The sequence below is a fragment of the Urocitellus parryii genome, chromosome 5 (genome assembly GCF_045843805.1).
Source record: "Urocitellus parryii isolate mUroPar1 chromosome 5, mUroPar1.hap1, whole genome shotgun sequence".
Classification (NCBI taxonomy): Eukaryota; Metazoa; Chordata; class Mammalia; order Rodentia; family Sciuridae; genus Urocitellus; species Urocitellus parryii.
Window position 1 is genome coordinate 16,583,625 of NC_135535.1, and position 19,326 is coordinate 16,602,950.

At 33.9% G+C, this 19,326-nt stretch overlaps 2 protein-coding genes across 5 annotated transcripts in view; one reads left to right on the forward strand and one right to left on the reverse strand.

Moving 5' to 3' along the window:
- The window catches only part of Appl2 (adaptor protein, phosphotyrosine interacting with PH domain and leucine zipper 2), a 47,881-nt gene extending 42,703 nt beyond the window's left edge, over positions 1–5,178 (forward strand). Inside the window, exons 18-22 of one of the 3 annotated variants that reach the window (XM_026397076.2) lie at positions 2,256–2,292; positions 2,502–2,642; positions 3,477–3,524; positions 4,623–4,677; positions 4,774–4,837. In XM_026397076.2, coding sequence (XP_026252861.1) covers positions 2,256–2,292; positions 2,502–2,642; positions 3,477–3,524; positions 4,623–4,676 — 280 coding nt within the window. In that variant the 3' untranslated portion in view covers position 4,677; positions 4,774–4,837. Of the gene's footprint in view, positions 1–2,255; positions 2,293–2,501; positions 2,643–3,476; positions 3,525–4,622; positions 4,678–4,773 lie in introns of all 3 variants that reach the window. The other 2 variants (XM_026397067.2, XM_026397085.2) reach the window with 2 other exon arrangements.
- A 680-nt stretch (positions 5,179–5,858) lies between these two features.
- The window catches only part of Washc4 (WASH complex subunit 4), a 59,122-nt gene continuing 45,654 nt past the window's right edge, over positions 5,859–19,326 (reverse strand). Inside the window, exons 29-34 of one of the 2 annotated variants that reach the window (XM_077799151.1) lie at positions 16,806–16,953; positions 14,596–14,692; positions 13,649–13,845; positions 13,231–13,330; positions 11,968–12,043; positions 5,859–5,920 (exon numbers count right to left, since the gene is read on the reverse strand). In XM_077799151.1, the coding sequence (XP_077655277.1) occupies positions 11,976–12,043; positions 13,231–13,330; positions 13,649–13,845; positions 14,596–14,692; positions 16,806–16,953 (610 nt within the window). In that variant the 3' untranslated portion in view covers positions 5,859–5,920; positions 11,968–11,975. Of the gene's footprint in view, positions 5,921–9,853; positions 12,044–13,230; positions 13,331–13,648; positions 13,846–14,595; positions 14,693–16,805; positions 16,954–19,326 lie in introns of those variants that run through there. The other variant, XM_077799150.1, reaches the window with a different exon arrangement.

Here is a 19,326-nt window from a genome sequence, read left to right on the forward strand (position 1 = left end):
GAGATGTACCTCAGCATGAAAAGACCCCTGAGTTCAATCCCCACTACTGAAAAAAGAGAAATACTATAAGAATAATTGTTTCAAGTATACAAGAAAACAAATATTTTTTAAAAAGTGAGAAAGTTAAATAAACTTAAATTGATACATTGAAAAACCACCCTCTGGCATTATAAACAACTAAACGTGGACCTCTGTGGATTTTCCAATAAGAAAACAACCAAATCTCTGGCTAAGGAAGTCAGTTCCTAAGCCAACCTGGTGGAGATTGAGTCCTGCTTTTTCTTCTATTAGGTGCAGGGTCTCTGTTCCAGTGCCTAAGTCTTTGAGTTGATTTTTGTGCATGGTGAGAGATAAAGAGGTCTAATTTCATTTTCCTACATATGGATTTCCAGTTTTCCCAACACCGTTTGGTGAACAGGTTATCTTTTCTCCATTATATGTCTTTGGTGCCTTTGTCTAGTATGAGATAATTGTATTTATATGGGTTGGTCTCTGTGTCTTCTATTCTGTAACATTAGTCTACATGTCTATTTTGGTGCCAATACCATGCAGTTTTTGTTAGTATTGCTCTGTAGTATAGTTTAAGGTATTGTGATGCCTTCTGCTTCACTCTTCTTGCTAAGGATTGCTTTAGCTGTTCTGGGTCTCTTATTTTTCCAATGAATTTCATGATTGCTTTTATATTTCTATGAAGAATGTCATTGGGATTTTAATAGGAATTGCATTAAATCTGTATAACAGTTTTGGTAGAATGGCCATTTTGACAATATTAATTCTGCCTACCCAAGAACATGGGAGATCTCAATCACAAGATCGAATTTCCATTACATACACACAGCTCTACAAAGCTGTTTTTTAGATATACCTGGAGTTGTTACACGGAGACTGATTCACTCTAACCAAACTTAAGAGACCTAAAGGTGGAATGGATGCCAGTGTTTTAACATACAGTGGTGTACATTACTGTTATAAAGTCTGGAATGCTTCTTACCAGCTGGACAGCCCATCTGCCTGTGATTTCTATGGGAGGCCAGACTATAAGAGGGTTTTATACCTGACTATGGCATTTCTTAGCTGCACAACTTCAGGCAAACTTCCTTAACCTCTGTATCTCAATTCCTTTAACTTTTAAAATGAAAATTGTATCCACACCTCATAGTGTTGAAATAAGAAATAATTGAGTTAATATATTTAAAGCATTTACAACTGACTGGGACATGGAAAATGCTCAATGTCAGCTTCAAGAAAGGTAACTAAAACTTTGGCAAAAATGAGGATTTAGTTTCTGCCGTTCATTAAATCTGCCCTTTTCATTTATTTTAAACATTTTCAAATATTTCTGATGAACCTTACCCTGAGAATTAGATTATTATGAATAAAATCTTGTTTTTTTATAAGCTTTTCTCAAGATATGTTCTGGGTCTTTTATAGATCCAGGACATATTTTGACTACTCTAGACATATCTTGCCTACTCTAGACATTTCAAATATATGGAAATTATAACCATTGTTTTAAAAACAGATTTTTGCTTTCACCTAAAAAAAACTATACCAATTCCATAATAATTTATATACCATGTTAATTAAACTAACACAATATAAGTATATAGGGGAAATTTACCTCTTTGTATTTAAGACAACATTAAATTCTCTAATGCAGGTCCAAGATACATCAACCTCATTATTAAATGAAGCTTAAAATGTTGAAAGAATACAGTCTGAAATGCCTTCTTAAAATTAAACATAACCCCTCTTACATCCATCCTGAAAAGTATAGTTTTGTCAAAACCCCTTCATTCTTTTTTCACACCTACCCCCCCCCCCTTTAAAAAAAAGTTAAATTTAGAATAAATTGATCCAGCACTTCAGGGTAACTAAAGAAGCCAATGAATGTTGGAAAGGAAGCTTGTACAGAATATGATCCATTCTATTATACACTAGAACTCTCAAAAATTATGCTGCTGCTTTTTGGGGGGGTAAGCACCAAAACATTGAAAATCAGTTCTTCTACTTGCTTATAATCTTCCACTATAGACAGCCTGAGTATTACCTACAGAGGTTCAAAAAAGGCAGAAACCACAGCACATGGTCTCATGAAACTGTTTTGCCCTGCCCTCAGCCAGACCTTATTTTTCATCTCTTGAGGTTATTTGATGACTTCATTCTGAACTTTTACCTATTTTATAACCCCTCCCTCACCAGTTCTTATAAGTTTTTTCAACGTTTGTGATATTATAAATCTCTTAAAATTGCAGGTTGATAGATCCTCAGACTCAGGTGTCAAGGGCCAACGTAAGTACCTCATCCATGTTAATGTTAGTGATTCAATGCCTTTTACCTCACCTTCTACTTTAAACACACCTAGTCATTTAATTTAACAAATTATTAAGTGCCTGTCACTACTAGTACACTCTTTTTCATGACTTTTCCATAGAGAATAACCTTATTTTTAAAATTCCAGTTGTTGTGATTACACATCTAACCCTTTCCCATCCCTCCAGTTTGAACTTACCAGTGTCACACAGTTTGCTGCTCATCAAGAAAACAAAAGACTGGTTGGCTTTGTCATCCGAATTCCAGAGTCCACAGGAGAAGAGTCTCTCAGCACATACATTTTTGAAAGCAACTCAGAAGGCGAAAAGGTCTTGCTTTTGTTTGTTTGTTTTTTAATATTAAGATTCTGTAAAATCTCAATCCATACAAGTCCATTTTTAATGATTTTCTTTCTGCACTAGCCCCCTGTATCTAGTTGGTCATTCCTGTGTTCAGACAGTCATCCAGGAGTTCAGACAGTGATAGTTCCTAGGAAGGCTCTACTAAATTAAGAAAACTGACTTGATTAAAGTTTTCCCATGGAACAAATTATATGTCAGCTAAAATAGGGTGAATGGGGAAGAACTATATTAGCAAGGATATCTATATCCTTGCTAATATAGCAAGTCATATTGTTAGCACTATATTGTAAGGATATCATGAAATGTTAAAAGCAGTTCCCCCAAAATTTGTTCCTTAAAAGAAATAATAAAGCAGAAAGTTACAGTAGAGAATAGTCTCAGAGAGCAAATCAAGGAAGACATCAGGAAAACACATCTAACCTGTTCTTTTGTTTAGTATGAAAAATACTGACTACATCTGGTACTTAGAATTATCAAAGTTAATCTTCCTTTATTAAGTATCTGTTTACCATTATGTATCTGAACATGTAATAGCTAAATATACTTACTTCAGAGAAAAAAATCCTATCAGGAATTTTAAATGCTGGAATAACTTAACTTTCCTGTGATGTTTTTTTGTATGGTACAAATCAGCAGTAGGAGGTCAGGACATTTGTATGCTGGGACAAATCTCCAACAGCCAATCCTGTCTTTCCATGTAGACATAAACAGTGCCCTCGATATACTTCCATATCACATTTTTTCCTAAAATTTTTATCCTTTTCTACCTTTACCAAACATTACTTTTCTTGTCTTTTGCAGATATGTTATGCTATTAATTTGGGAAAAGAAATTATTGAGGTTCAAAAGGTAAGGTGGATTTTAGTGCTGGTTTAACAACTATTCTATAGACATTTGTACATTTTTCTCGAGAGAAAAGTGATACTCATTAGACAGTGAGACCAAATTTGGGATTTTCTTTAAGCATTCTAACCACCAGACATCTTTGATCATCTGTTTCCATGTTCACTGGTAGCATATCTATACTTTTTAATTAATAAGTATCATTGCTGCAGCTCCTGCTTTATTAATTTTCTTGCTTGCATACTAGTTGGCTAGGTTTCCCATGAGGTAGGTACCCACCATGCTCTACAGCCTCGCTCCTTAGAGGACGATCATAGGCCCAGCAGCATTGATAGTTATCACCTGGGGACTTATTAGAAGTGAACACTGTCTCTCACATTAAGCAGCTTACAGTCTCATCCAACAAATTTTTGAGAACCTATTTTATATAAAAAATCCTGGAATTATAGTAGTGAAAGGAAAATATGGTCCTTCATCTAGGGGTATCTTTAAGTCCAGCAGTGTCTAGAGAATTATATTACATAATAGAAATGTTCTAGATCTGCATTATTTAATATGCGTACTGAATGTGGCCAGTGAGGAACTGGATTTTTAAACTTAAAATATTTTACTTTAAAGAGTAAAATGAAGACACCTTTTTAGTGTAGTCAGTGCTTGAGGAGGGTGGAAGACCTATAAACTTGAAATAGTGTCACACACTACAAAGTTAGTATTTAATGGTTTAGGTGAGAAGTTGGCACACTTTACATTTTTTTCTATAAAAGGTCTTTATCTTTTAGGCTTATTATCTTCACAGCCTCTTTACTCTGCTATTGTAACAAAAGCAGCCATAAGCAGTATGTAAATGCACAGCTGTGCTCCCATAAAACTTAGTGACTAAATAAATAGTGAGCTAAATAAAAGGCCATGGTTTGTCAACTCCTGATGTACACTAAAGACAGAAAAGAATGGGGTTTAAAGACAAAGAAGACAAAGATTTTATGAGGGAATTTCCTGTATGGACTCTCTTTGGAAAGCTAATTATGGGTACATAAGTGATATTATGACCAAGAGGAAAATTAGCCTGGACTCTAGAATAAGTAATGCCTTTGAGTTTTTTTTCAGCAAAGTGAGGAGACCCAGCTGAAAGCCCACATTGACAAGAGTCAGGAGGAATGAGGTTAGGTAACAGAACACATTGAAAGCCAAACTGAAGGGGTTTAAGTGCATCTTAAGCATTTTCTTTTTTCCTTCTTTTAAACTCTCCTAACTTCAGGATCCAGAAGCACTGGCTCAATTAATGCTGTCTATACCACTAACCAATGATGGAAAATATGTACTGTTAAATGATCAATCAGATGACAATGATGGAAATCCAAGTGAAAATAGAAGCGCAGAATCTGAAGCGTGACTCACTGGGGCCTGTGGGGGAATCGCGCACAGGAAGGAAAGCTACCTCCTTAAGGGTTTTCAACTTCTCTGATGTATAGGCACACTGACCTGGCTTCAGAATGCTGACAATCGTTTGTGGAATGTGCCCCTTGATGCCTTGATACTGAGACTTGGGAGGGAAACAGTTAAGAAAAGGGTGACAGCCTTCCTACCCATCTACAAATGTTATTTTAGGTGCCTTGTGGTAAGTCTTTTTTCCTTAGATTGCATTGCAGTGCTCACAATGAAAGCTATGAAAAGTGCATTGATCATTTTATTTGAATGTCATCTCTTGAGTTTCTAGTGTCTATTTTAAAGGTGGAAAAAAAGTAGCTTTACAAGTTGATAAATACGAAGTATTTCCAATTAATATAATCTATTTTTATATTTTACTTAAAGCTTATCAAGTGCCTGTCATCCTGAAGGTTGTATATTTATAATTCAGCTTATCTCATAATTGGACCTAGCAGCATTACCATGTGCAGTGAGGTGACGAGCACTGCTTTGAAGCCCAAGTACCAGTAGAGATGCAGGTCTAGTATTGGCAACTATGTTAGACATCATGCAATAAAAGGACTAGTAGATGAATACTACAAAGAAAGTTTTCTAACACAACCTCACTGAACCAGCATTCAGAAGTTTAAGGTCCTCTTAGATATGACCTTTTAATGGCTATTCAGGATGCAGCTCTATCAGTTCCTGTTTCTTCTGAGCCAGACCCTCCTCAAGGAAGGGGTCAATTAATTTTTAAAACTCACTTGAAGCACAGCTGGTCGTGGGGCTTGGTCTTAAGTTCCTATTTCTACCCCAATATTTCTTGTTCCAAGACTCCCAGATCCCTCCTAGCTATGAAATAAATATAAGATCATGAATTGGTGCAGTGTGTTTAATTGTAACCAAGTTCAACAGACTATCATTTTTGTAATTAACCAGCAATAAAAATTACCATTCTGTTTCTTTCTTTTGCTTGCTGTTATTTTATAGAATATTTCCTAGAAGGAAACTAGAGTCAGTTCTCTGGATATAACAATTTAACAAAAACAAAAAACAAAACAAAACAAACACCACTAAGGTTTAATGAAATCACTGCAGAGGGGACAGCTCATCAAAAAGTAACTATCCAACATGAGTACTTTTTTAAATGGGGAATTAATAAAACAACCTTTGCAGCCCAAAACTAAGTTAACTTCATAGGGTCTATTAGAAGAATCACTCCTGTAATGTGTACACCATCAGAGACATGATTAGCTGATCTAAGCCAATATGAGACCATTAAGTGAGTTCTAGATTCATTCTAACTGTAGTAGATCAGTAAATTCTCAGCTGCAAAAGCCACAGTCCTCCCGCCCCCAATACTTTTTCAGTGGAGGGAGGTATGAAGTAGAGAATCTCAAGTCTTGAACAGTTAGTTACTAGGTTGGAAACTAAAGCATTGTTAATACTGTGGCTTAAATAAGATACAGACCATGCAGAAAATAAGGAAAAGATAAAAAGTCTGAAATTCAGCACCTTAAAAAAAATTTCATCACAAAATACGAGGGCTGGGGAAGAAAGTCAGTGACAGCACTTGCCTAGCATTGTGTGAGGCTCTGGATTTAATTGAAACCCATCATCATTAAAAAAAAAAAAGAATGAAAATATTAACTAAGCAAAGATACAAGACCAAATATTCAGAATATATAAAGTACTCCCAAGTATTTTAAAAACGTACAAAGTCATGAAAGCATTTCATAGATTAAAAACTACAAAGTACTCAAACAGAATTGTGCTCATTTTCTCTTAATAGAAAGTGCAAATTAAAACCACAGACATTTTATATTCAACAGACTGCAAATATTCAGCTGTTGGAAGGGAAAGGAGCAATGGGGAGTCTAACCCACTGCTGAAATGAGAGAACAATGTGACAGTCTATAGTAAATTTCAAAGTGTGCCTGTCCCACCACTTACCAGTTTCAACACATGCTCTAGGACATGTACAACAGTGATTACAGCAAGAATGTTCAATAGTATCCCAAATGTGAAAACCCCAATGTCATCAATGGTACAGTAGGTTAAACATCTACAATCACTAACAATACTAGAGAAGTAAAAATAAGATATAGCTATGCACCAACATGCATTTCAAAAATCATACTAGAGTCATAAAAACATACAGTGTAAGACGCTACTTATGGTAAGGATAAACATGCAAAACACTACATTATTTAGGAAAATACAGAAAGGTGACAAAACTAAACAAAAGCAACAGACCTATTTCCACCAAACCCTGAACAGTAGTTGGGGGAATGCTGGGAGGGAGCCTCTGAGGAAGTGGGAACAAGTGTTCAACCAACACCCTCACTTCCCAAGTAGTATTCTTTAAATAGGTCATACATATTTTTAAATAAAAATTTTAATTTAGAAACCAGGTGATCTGCCCTTTTTCTCAACTTACTGAATTGTGTATTAATGCATATAGAAGCCCTGTGAAAAATTGGTGCCAAATGAATGGTGGGAGTATAGGAAATGGAACCTTTTTAGAAAACCAGCTATCCTCACCAGTTTTGATTTCCATATGGATTTCTCCATCACATACCCATAAGTCTGCCCTCTTATGACTGCTTTTAGGGAAGAGCAAGGCCTTCACATTTACAACTAGCCTAGTCACTGAGCTAAGAACCTAGACTCGCCACAGTCACATACAGACTGCTTTTCAAACTCCACCTAAAAAAGTGATAATAGCAGCTAACACTTATATACCAAATGCATTTCTACCCAAGAGTACAAATCAATAAGCCATATAAAATAGCTAAAATGTAAAATATAAAGTGTTTTATATAAATTAATCCTCAAAATCCCATGAACTCCTTATTTTTACTATCCCAACTTGTGCCTATATAACCTCACAGGAAGCAAATCAAGATTCACATCAGTCTGTCCTTGGAGTGTATGCTTCTAACCACTATGTGTTATGTATATGACCTCAGAGATAAGCAATTACCAAATATTTCTTAGTACTAAGCTGTGAAGATTATTCTGATATTCAGAAACTATATCAAAGTATTTTTATTTCTACAAAAATTGTTTAAATACTTTAAAATTGATTTTATATCAACAGATACTTCTAGGTATAAAAGTTTCCCCCCTCCTTAATGAGGGCACTACTACAGAATGCTTCAGTTTACATATATCTTACATACATTATACAGTGTTTTAGTTCTTAAAGATGATCCTAGAATGAATTATGACATCAGACATGCATCAATGGAAAGATAAATTTCATCTATATTCCTGTGAAATTTATCTCCACTAATGGGAACTCGAGAGATCACTTAGTTTTAAGTGGTAATGAAGAGGTAAGCTATCAAAATAGGGAAACTACTTACTGGCCAAACTTTTTATATACTGTACTATATGTAAAAATTTACTTTTATATAAACTATAACTTTGCCATCACCATTTCAAGAGTTCCTTGTGCAATCTAATTTCCATAGATTTCCACTTATTCTAGATTCCTCTTTTTTATCTGAAATCTTAAAAACCTATGTAATTGTTCCTAACACCTAAAAGCTTTGTTTAAAAATTATTTTTATACAGACAGATACTTCTAGGTACCTGTCAGCTCTCCCTAAGCCAGAAAAGAGCTGATACTGGATGGGAAAACTGAAATGAGCAACCCTGAAGGATGAAGTATCTTCCTCCAGTACACAGAGCAGGCTTTTTTTTTACTATTTGCTATATAAGTCATGGATTTCCTATACTCAGTGGTCTTCAGGAGTAATAAAGCCCCTAGGCATTAAAGCATCTGTCAGGATCCATGAAACATTTCCCTATGGAATTTAAGGGAAAGGGGGACTGATGAAAATACACTGGTGCTCATATTGCCTGCATTATTGTCCCTTTGGTCAGCATCCATGACATCATGGCAATCAAACGTGGTAGCCTGCAAGTAGGGTAAAATCACATCCAAGATCCTTATACCAAGAGCATATGTAAATTGTGGTTTGCATTGACTTAGTGGCAAACCAAATAAATAATGTTAATCTCCACTGACAGGAAAATAGTTCAATAAAATGGTGCATCAATACCAAGGAGTAGCGGGGTGATAGACATCTGAAACTTCTGCAACCTGAAGCTGGAAAAGAGAATAGTGCCAAGATTTTTAAAGTCGCTAGGCATGGTGGCACATACCTGTAATCCCAGTGGCTCAGGAGGCTGAGGCAGGAGGATCACAAGTTCAAAGCCAGCCTCAGCAAAAGCGAGGCACTACGCAACACTGTGAAACCCTGTGTCTAAGTAAAGATTCAAAATAGGGCTGGGGATATGGCTCAGTGTTCAAGAGCCCCCAAGTTCAATCCCCAGTACCCATCCCCCAAATTTTGAAAGTCTACCATTCATACTTTCAGCAAAACCAGCATAAAAAAGTAACATGATGTACGTGGTAGTATTATCTTTCTCACAATTTTACAAATTTAATACCTCAGAATAAAAAAGGTGGTGATCAGACATTTCTCCAGCATAATGTTTAACAGGATTGTTGTCTCTTGCCATCCAATGTAGTATTTTAAAGGCTCTTGTTTATTACTGTTTCACTTCAACCCATGTTTGTAAATAGGATTATAGTTATTTCTAACATATCACTTCATACTTAGGATCCCTTTCCAGGATTAGGATTTAAAATAAATTCATGTTGTTCTTTTTATTTGAAAATATCAAGCTATTGGAAAGATCAAGAATGGATAAAGGAAAGAAAACAAAGGTTCTTTTCCTGGGATAGACAAAATCCAATCCCATTACATACTTGAAATTTTTTGCCTCTGGATAGCTTGCAAGCATTTTTTCTTTGAGATTTTCCGTATATTTTATTTGATTTAAGGGGACCCAGAAAGGTAAATGTTAAGAACTACTGGTTCAAGACATTCAATTTTGAACATAAACATCCAGGGGAAGGAAAAATTTAAAATTATATTTATTAATGTTTTATTATACATATTGTATTTTCTTAGAATTGGGAGAGGGAACCCCCACTCAAGTGAGGTAACAAACTTGCCATCCTTTACAAAATTTAATTTGAACTGACAATGTATGGTTAGTCCTTAATTCCTGAGAATTTGAACATCATTAAGTTTTCTGTGAACTTATAACAAATGTTCACATTAATTTTTAAATTACAGTATGTCTGAAAAAATATTAACATTAATATGTTAGTAAGAAAAAACATCCAAGTGTATATATTAACTCAGGTGGGAATATACTGAAGCCCTGTTGCTCTGCAGTTTGATACCATTTAAATACTTTTCAGAGATTTTATTTCAAGTATCTGAAATTATTTCTCCAGACTGCAGTGATGTTATTTTGAACTAAAGGTGAAATAATAATCTGTCACTTTCTTCTCAATTGTAGGTATCCAGGGAGTCAGCATGTGGCCTCTAGTATTGATAAAATGATTAATTTACATATGGGGATAATCAAGAGATGTGATTCTTTTAATCACAATTTCTATCCCCATTGAAGGATATAATTTAGAAAGTTAGAGAAGAAAAACAGAAAACAATACTGTTGCTATGAAATGGTGACTAATTTGATACAATTAAATGCAATATCATTAATATAAACATTTATAATAATGAAAATATAAATTATCAAATTATCAATTATGCAGCATGCTTTAGGGCCATTTCTATAGTTAGTATGAATCTAAAATATCAAATGTCTTTAATCTATCCATTGTCCATAATTTTTAAGCCATGTTTACATAATAAACATAAAACAGTTTCTAAAAATTCTGTTTCTTCTGACTTTAATAGGGAAGGTATTTATCTTGGGCTGGGAAAGTTTTCCTGACCCTAAACCAATGAGCACAGACAGAGCACTGAATACCCATTCCAAAAATGTTAGAATTCCTTCCTTGCAGGATTTATCCAAAGAAATGTTTAGCAGGCAAATGCAACAGAAAAATCAAGCATTTTCCCAAATGATATTTGTATTACATTTAAAGTTTTAAATTTTCTTTTTCATCATAAAGGTATTATTTTATTATATTTAAAAAGGCCAAGATTAAACCATATAATTATTAACTAACATATTTACAAAAATAAAGCCAGTAGCTTGCCAGGAACTAAAATTTACTCAAAAATCTTTCTATATTCTTAAAATCAGGAAGTGATTTATTAGAGTTTTTATTCTCACAGTGGTAATTTTTTAAAAGCCTGCACAGTGCAATTATTTAATCTTGTATTTTAGATTATACTTGATATGAAGAAAAAGCCTGCCCAAACCATCAGGATTTCAATTTAACCTAACATAGAAGAAACCTGAGTTTAGATGTAGAAACAATTCATTCAACTTTTTTTGATATCAACCAGAAGTGAACAAGCAGGATTTTATGGCTTTATCTGACTTTTGAGTATTAAGTAAATCTTAAAGCAGTTGTTGGAGGTTAAATGTTCCCAAAGCAATGTAAACTAATTACAATGTCTCATCAAAAGACATCAGCAGCAGCTCTTGTGAGTCACACGAAATTAACAACGAAGGATCATCAGTTATACTGTACACAAAGGGTACATAACACATTTGTATCTCACCTCCAGTATCAAAGTCGTCTTCACATACTCTTTTTGTAAGAATATTGATATGTATGCTTCATAAATTTCAGGTTCAATTCCTTTTTTTTAAGACATGTATTTACTGGCTATATAGTGTATGCATTGAATTTCCAATGACTTGAGATAAAGACCTATGCAAATATAAATTACAAACACTTGTAGACTGCAAGAGATCTGAGGTGACATTTTAGGAATCTGGATTTGCCAACAAATAATTTTTCCTAGAAACATCTTCTAGCCTAAAGTCTAGGCAAAAGTCAACTTTTAAAATCTTATTCTCAACCTTTGAAAAGCAGAGCCTTTGTAAACAGAATGGCTGAACTTCAGAGCACTGCCTTAAGAGTTGTCACAACTAAAATATTTTCCAGAGATGTGACCCAGGAAACAATTTGATGATAGCTTACAACATCCATTTCACTGGCAAAAATATTAACACAATTCTGATGATCTCATACCATCAATATCACTTCACAACAGGATCAGTAGACACAGTGCAATCAGACAGGTCTCCATTGCTTGTTTTAGTTTCTTCTAGAAGTATGAGTGAAAACAACAATGGTCATATTTATGTCCAATTTTAAAAAGTGAATTAAAACGTAAATAAAATTTGAAAAGAGCAATATTGTTACATGTCAAATTAAAAGGTTGTATCCATCAAACTTTTCTTTAACATAACAAATTATAACTAGTTTTTGTTTTGTTTTACATAGACCAAATACTAAGCAAGTTCTGACTGGTTGTTAATGGAAATGCAGAGTTGAGAGAGAGGAATCGCAACTGGGGAGGGACTTCAAATTGAGCATTTTTTTCCTGTGGAATCTTGGTATCTCTCATCTAAATAGGTTATGCTCCCCCCCACACCACTTCTTCCAGTTGAACCAAGAAATCACCACTATGGTGCACTGCCAATACTGACAGAGATGTGGCAGCAAACTCACATATTAAAATTGTCCAGAATGAATAACTTTCCATTTGTACTTGTAACTTACTTTTTATAAACAGCTTTTTACTGTCTGGGATCAGAACAAAATCCTGGCATTTTGTGTAAATGTCATGTGCATATACTATTTAAAAAATGAAAATTACTTGACAAATGTACTTATTCAGCAACTGACATCTCTGAGCAATCTTTAGCTAAAATACAGTTAAAAGTGTAACTTGAGCATGTAAGTGATATACATCAAACCAGAACCCTAGAGAGTTCTTCAAGAAAAAATCAAAGCAAGGAATCCCACTGCCTTGAGACTACAGTAGTTTGGTGGTTCTGTTTTAATGATTCAGGATTTAAAGCAAATGGTCTAGTCCATCTGCAGTTTTTTCCAGTCTCCTGCATCGAAAACAAGGTTCCGGCATCACAAAATGCCTAAGCAGAACCTAAGCACTCAAGTTTCTGCACAGTTTATATTAACTCAAATTCTTCCAAATCTTTTGCCTTGAAAATGAACCTAAATTGAATTAATTTAATAAAAAATACTAAATATCTTCCAGATAATAGTCTAAAATAATTTTAAGCATGTTTAATTCTAATTCATGAATTAAGTAAATTTCTTTTCAACTTAAATATAGGCATTAGTTTTTTTTTAAAGACTTATTTCTAGGTCTATATTATTTTCCAAAAGAAAAAAGGAAGCTAGAAATCTGACCCAAAAATGGTGTATTCATGTCTACAGTTAAAAAGAGATTTATTGTTTTTTTCCAAATTCAAGTCACTCACTGACCTTCCTTTTCTTTCTTTTCCTGGTTCTCTTCAGCTGCAGTCTTGTCTGCTCTGAAGAAAATTCTTGCACTGCTCAGTGAGAAATAGAGCAATTCAAATTCCTAAATAAACAAATTTGAAATAAAAAGGAAAAATGCTTATTATCACAAAATATCAAGAATAAAAGAAAACTAAAAAGAAAATATTTGTACTTTAATGTGTCTTATTATATTAAAACCCTCTGGCATAAATCATAAATAAACTTAACTAAGTAGCCCATCCATTATTAAGATCTGAATCAAACAACTTTCAAATATCATTAATCCTAAAATATACCCTATATTCATCTCACTTGTTTAAAATGGGGTTTTCCATATGAATTATGGTTTTCAGATATCAAAAAGCAAGTCAAAGCAGATTTGACTTTTACATTCCTCTACCTGTAGATAGACATCCAGTCGCTTCTGAGTGAGGTTCATGGTTTGCAATAGTTTTTCATCTTGACTAGCTGATTGTACATTCTGTTGCTTAGCAACTGCTCTTATCTCCTTCAGGTATTTCTCTCTAACAGACTGGAACCAGTGAAGTGAATCAAACTCCTGGTACTGATCCAAAAGCTTTAGGATGTAAGCCACACCTACAGTCATAAGCAAAATTACAGTGAGTGTAGAGGTTGTATTCTATGCCTTCACCAATAACTCTTAGCAATAAGCTAACCATTTTGAATCAATACTCTTTCAAATCACATTTTACTGCATAAATGAGTGAAGCTACCGAGATGGCTTAATTTTCCTAAGAAAATATGTAAGAATGTAAAAAACTAAAGAAAAATCAATTAAGAAGAAAATAAATAATATGGCCTGCAAAAATATTGGGCTATTGAGGGTAGCGAATAAAAAGTTCCACTGATAGGGCTGGGGCTGGGTCTCAGTGGTAGAGCACTTGCTTCACACAGAACATGTGACACACTGGGTTCAATTCTCAGCACCACATAAAAATAACAGTATTGTGTTCATCTACAACTAAAAAAAACATTTAAAAAAAAAGTTCCACTGATAAAGAGCAAGTGAAGAGGAAGTTACAGGCAAACCAGGGAAACTAAATACAAGATGCTTAAAACTATGAAAACCCAACAAAAACAAAGCCTAAGTGTTTAGTCAAGTTAGAAAAGTGATTAGCAATACTAATAGACTATTGAAATACAGTTAAAGATGATGAGGAAAAAAAAGTATTGTCAGATAACCCCACTAAAATGAAACAAACAGTAAGCACTATCCCATGAAAAATCAATCTGTAAAGAGCACAAAAACCTATTTTTAAGTCAATATAAAAACATATTTTAAGGTGAACATAAAATCAGTGGGAAAATAGTTCCATTTAAGCTTACCCATGGCAAAACCATCATCAGTAAAGGCTGCTCCAATTTTATTTTTTTTATTCAATTTTTCCTTGCAACTAATGGAATGCTCTACAAAGTTGAGAGTCTAAAAAGAGATATTAAAGAAACAACTGTGTTAAGAAAGTCTTTAGAATTTTCAGAACAGACATTTCAAAAACTGCAAAATAACCCTAGGTTCCTGTCTTTCGTTCTGAAACATTTGCCTAAGACAATCTCTTAGTGAGGACACAAATCTGTTCAAATGTCTCTTAATGGCTTTCTTTCTAAGCCCTTAAAACATGAGTCCTCCTTCAATCACTACTTAACCCAAGCACAGTGTATATGGTTCATTATAAAGTATGATACACATTTTAGAGATGAAAACACTGAGCACTGGGAGATTTAGCATCTTACCCAAAATGATACAAAAAAGAATGTGGGAGTCAGAAATGGTCCTGCTTTATTACAAAATACTCTTAAGCCTATGCAGGAAGCTTTTACTTCTGCCTGCTTGATTCATTCTAAAATACTACTTATCATGTTTTTGGTTAAAAGGGATTAAAAGTCCTTTGGCTAAAGGGTGAATTCCTCAAAGTGGTACTTCTCTTGAAAATTAAGCTTTTCCAAAATACCTTATCTAATCAATTTGTTCAACAAAGATTTACTGAAGCTATGTAACATGCATAAAAGAACTTTTGATTAGAAAAAAAAAACTGATTACCATCTAGAGTTTACACCAAAGCAGCACTACTGGCACAGATTTTTTTTTCCTGTCCAACATACTAAGCCATTAGTCATATGTGGCCACTGAGGCTAGTATAACTGAGAAAGTGAATTTTTAATTTCATAAAATTAAAAAAAAACTTTTAGTGGCCACATGTGATAATACAAGGACAGCAGAGCCATAGAGGGGTACAGAAAACATTGTTTAAAAAATAATTATGATACAGTGATGAATACAGTTAACAGCCAACATTGAAAACAAAACATCAAGTTTCACTTTTATTGCCTGTGAAATTCATTTCACAATCACATATTTGCAAAATATTTATCAACTGTTATTTAAATCTTTTTTAAGATAGCTTATTTACATTTTAAAACTGTAAACTTGAGCACAAAGGTAATGTTCTATACTTTTTGGTAGGGTTCTTAGTCCATTTGGAACTGAATTCTGTAAATCTCCAGGCTCCCCCCTAAGGTCACCAATGGTTTTCATTACTGCTACTAGGGCCTAAACATTTGTCCTCCATCTTAAAGAATACGGTGAGAACTCACCCTAAATTAACTACAGTGTTGCCACATACTAGTTTGGACCTAGCCTAAAATGGAAAGATGCTTATTAGATGAATGTGGACATCTTTGCTCTACCATAGCTACTAAATTGTAATGATAACTAACAATAAGTATATAAAACAAAATTTATGAAAAACAAAAACTATCAATAAGTCAATAGCTATTTCTGAAAGGTAATAATGGTTACGTAAAATGTATGAAGATGGATGTCAACAATTCAGGCAAAAATATGAAAAGTTGTTATTCTTGGTCAAAGGTAGATATAATAAAAAGCTAAAACTGCAAAGTGATATTTAGATTTTAGAGCTATCTATTTACAAATTGAAAAACTATTATAGAAAGCTTCAGGGAAGATTAACCTATCTAAACTTTTGACTCCATTTCCCCCACTGGAAAAATTGTCTTTATAATGTCATTTTTGTTAATAAGCTACTTTTTGATAGTGACTACAGAAATACAGAACATATTATATATTTTAATAAGGAGAAAGCACTAAATGTTTAGGTATTGGTATTTACTACTGAATAGACAGAAGTTATCCTCAAATAACAGGCTTTTAAGAGAGATGTTAGAAAAAACTTTATATTAAAACAGCTGAAGTCAGTCTATGCTAAGCAATTAAAATGATTACATGGTATTATTCTGGCCAAAGATTCTATGGGATATGTAATGGCATATACTCAAGTAATTTAAAACACTATGATTTCTCTGGCAGAGTATAACAAATAATAATCTCTTAACTATTAAATAAGTTCAACATAGCTAATGAATAAAAAAAAAGTTGGTCACATTCACTGAGCTCACATTTAGTTTTACCTACAACCAGAAAGTCAGTAATACAGTCTGTGTGCATTTCATGCTTACAAGAAAACCAGATTTATTAATACTCTTTTTTCAAATTCATTTTAGGTTCTGAATATACTCACTAGAGGAGGAACAATGATATAGAAATTTCGGAGATGTATATTCTTTGGCCTTCGAAATTCTGGAGCAAAAACATCTACAAGCATTTTGAAATATTCTGTGCCTTCAGCAGAATTTCGTGTATGATCACTGAGGACCGAGTCCAAATGCCTAAAAACCAAACAAACAAAAATGTGTTTCCTCTTTTAAATAAGGTGTGGCCTTTAAAAAACAGTGTGTGCTTTTAGATAAAAGCATTCATAAGCAGGAAACATTATACAATCTCTATATAAGTTTTCTTGGAGTTCACAATGAAATAATTTTCTTATGGACAGAAACTGATTAGAATCATCTAGTTAACTTAATTATTAAAACAGAATAGAGCATCCGGGGACTTAAAATGATAAGGTTCTGTATTTCTTTTCCCCACAATGAGCCCTGTACAACATCTCACTGTAAGTAAAGTCTTCATTTTAAGTCTCTTCACTAGTCCTTCCTCTACATCTCCTTACCTCAAAACCTGGCCTTCTTTCAAGAAGCTTTTCTTTCAATCTTCAGAAATATTAGCTGCTTTTCCTCCTGAAATCCTCATGTATACTACTTCTACATGTTATTCCTCCACCAGAGGAAGGCAGAAATCTCTCCTTTAATCCAACTACATGATCCAACTACAGATGCTCCTCAACCTACAATGGGTTTGCATCCTGATAAATCCACAGTAAATTGAAAATAAAGTTAAAAAAAAAATGTGTGTGTACACACGTAGCCAACTGAACATGACAGCCTAGCAATGAAGTATACTGGAGTATATCAGTTGTTTCGCTTTCTGATTGTGAGGCTGACAGGGAGCTACAACTCACTGTTCTGCTCTGTATCGCACAAGAGGTTCATAATGCAAATTGCTAGCCCAAAAAGAGATCCAAATCCAAGACATACAGGAGCTAGGGATGCAGTTTAGTGGTAAAGTACTTGCCTCGAAAGCACCAGGTACTAGCAAGCACCAGGCCCTAAGCTTGATCTCAGCACCACAAAAACATAAATCAAAATAATCAAAGTATAATTTCTACTGAATGCTTTATCATTTTCACACCATCCTAAAATTGAAAAAAGAGTAAAGTTGAAAGTAAAATAAAATGGTAAGTTGAGCCATTATAAATCAGTGGTATCTGTATATTCATCTACTCTTTTGGAAAGCAAGCATCTACCAATTTTTAGCCACTACCCTAACTTAGTATCTAGGACTAGGATGCCTTCCCCAGTTCTCTACTGTTTATGTGGATAATTTACTCATTACCATGACCCCACAACTCTTGGATTTCATCTGCCATGACATTTCTTCACTTACTATTAACCATCCTCTCCCTTGCACGAATGTGGATCTTTCAGTTAGCAATCAGCTTTACCCTAGATATCTTAAAAACCAATATCCTATTATAACTTCCTTTGGCTTCTTCAAAGTATTTTTTAAACAGTTCCCAATTTTGAAGAAAATGATGACATTTAAGAGGAGATAAAGGGTCCAATTTTCTTTCTTTGGTATGCAAGCCACAACCATTTTAATCATTTTCATGACTTCAAATGACTTTAATACCTGTCTTCTGTAATCTAGTAAAGCACTATGCTATCCAGTAGGATACTGCAGAACAAAGCTTCTGTGTTCAGGTCATGTTTTCATTAAAATATACACATATATTTTCTGGTATATTTTAATATTTTTATTTTTAAAAATATCAAGCCTATAAAAAATTAAAATACAGTATAATGAACCCTGAATGCCCTTAATTAGATTCATACTTCTTCACAATTTGCTAGTTTTCCCTATTTTTCAGAAACATTTCAAAATTGCAGACCTCATGTCACTTAGCACATAAATACTTCAGATTTACTCTATTAGAATAAAGACATTTCCCTAAAAAGCCACATCAGTACACCCAAGAATAAAATACAACATTATCTAATACACAACCCATTTTTCAAATCTCCCTAATCATTCCCCAAATGTCCTTTATAGATAAATGTTTTCTTTACCTGGATTATGATTAAGGACAACCCCATTACATTTAGTTATCAGGTCTCTTTATTCTCCTAATCTAGACAGCCTCTTTGCCTTTTTGGTCTTTCATGACATCTGACATTTTTTAAGAGTCTAGGCCAGGTATTTTACAAAACGCCCCACATTCTGGATTTCTCACATTGCTTCTTCCTAATAAATTCAGAGAAACACTCCTAGGAAGAATATAAACTAGGTGCTTGTCATTACATTACATCAGGAGGCCATATAATATCAGTCTGTCCCATTACCAATGTGCTGTTTTATCACTTGATTAAGGTTGTAGACATCTCTCCTACATTGCAGATAGCTTTTCCCTGTGTGATTAATAAGCAATTTTGTGGGATGATTTTTGAAAATGAGTTCTCTGGTTTCCAAAAACTTTTCACCCAACATTTAAGTGTTATAATTGCAAAATGTGATGTTTTTTCCCCTTAATTTTCTCATCTGCTTTATGTTAGCTGCCATTCTTTTGTTAAAAGAAAAAAACAACT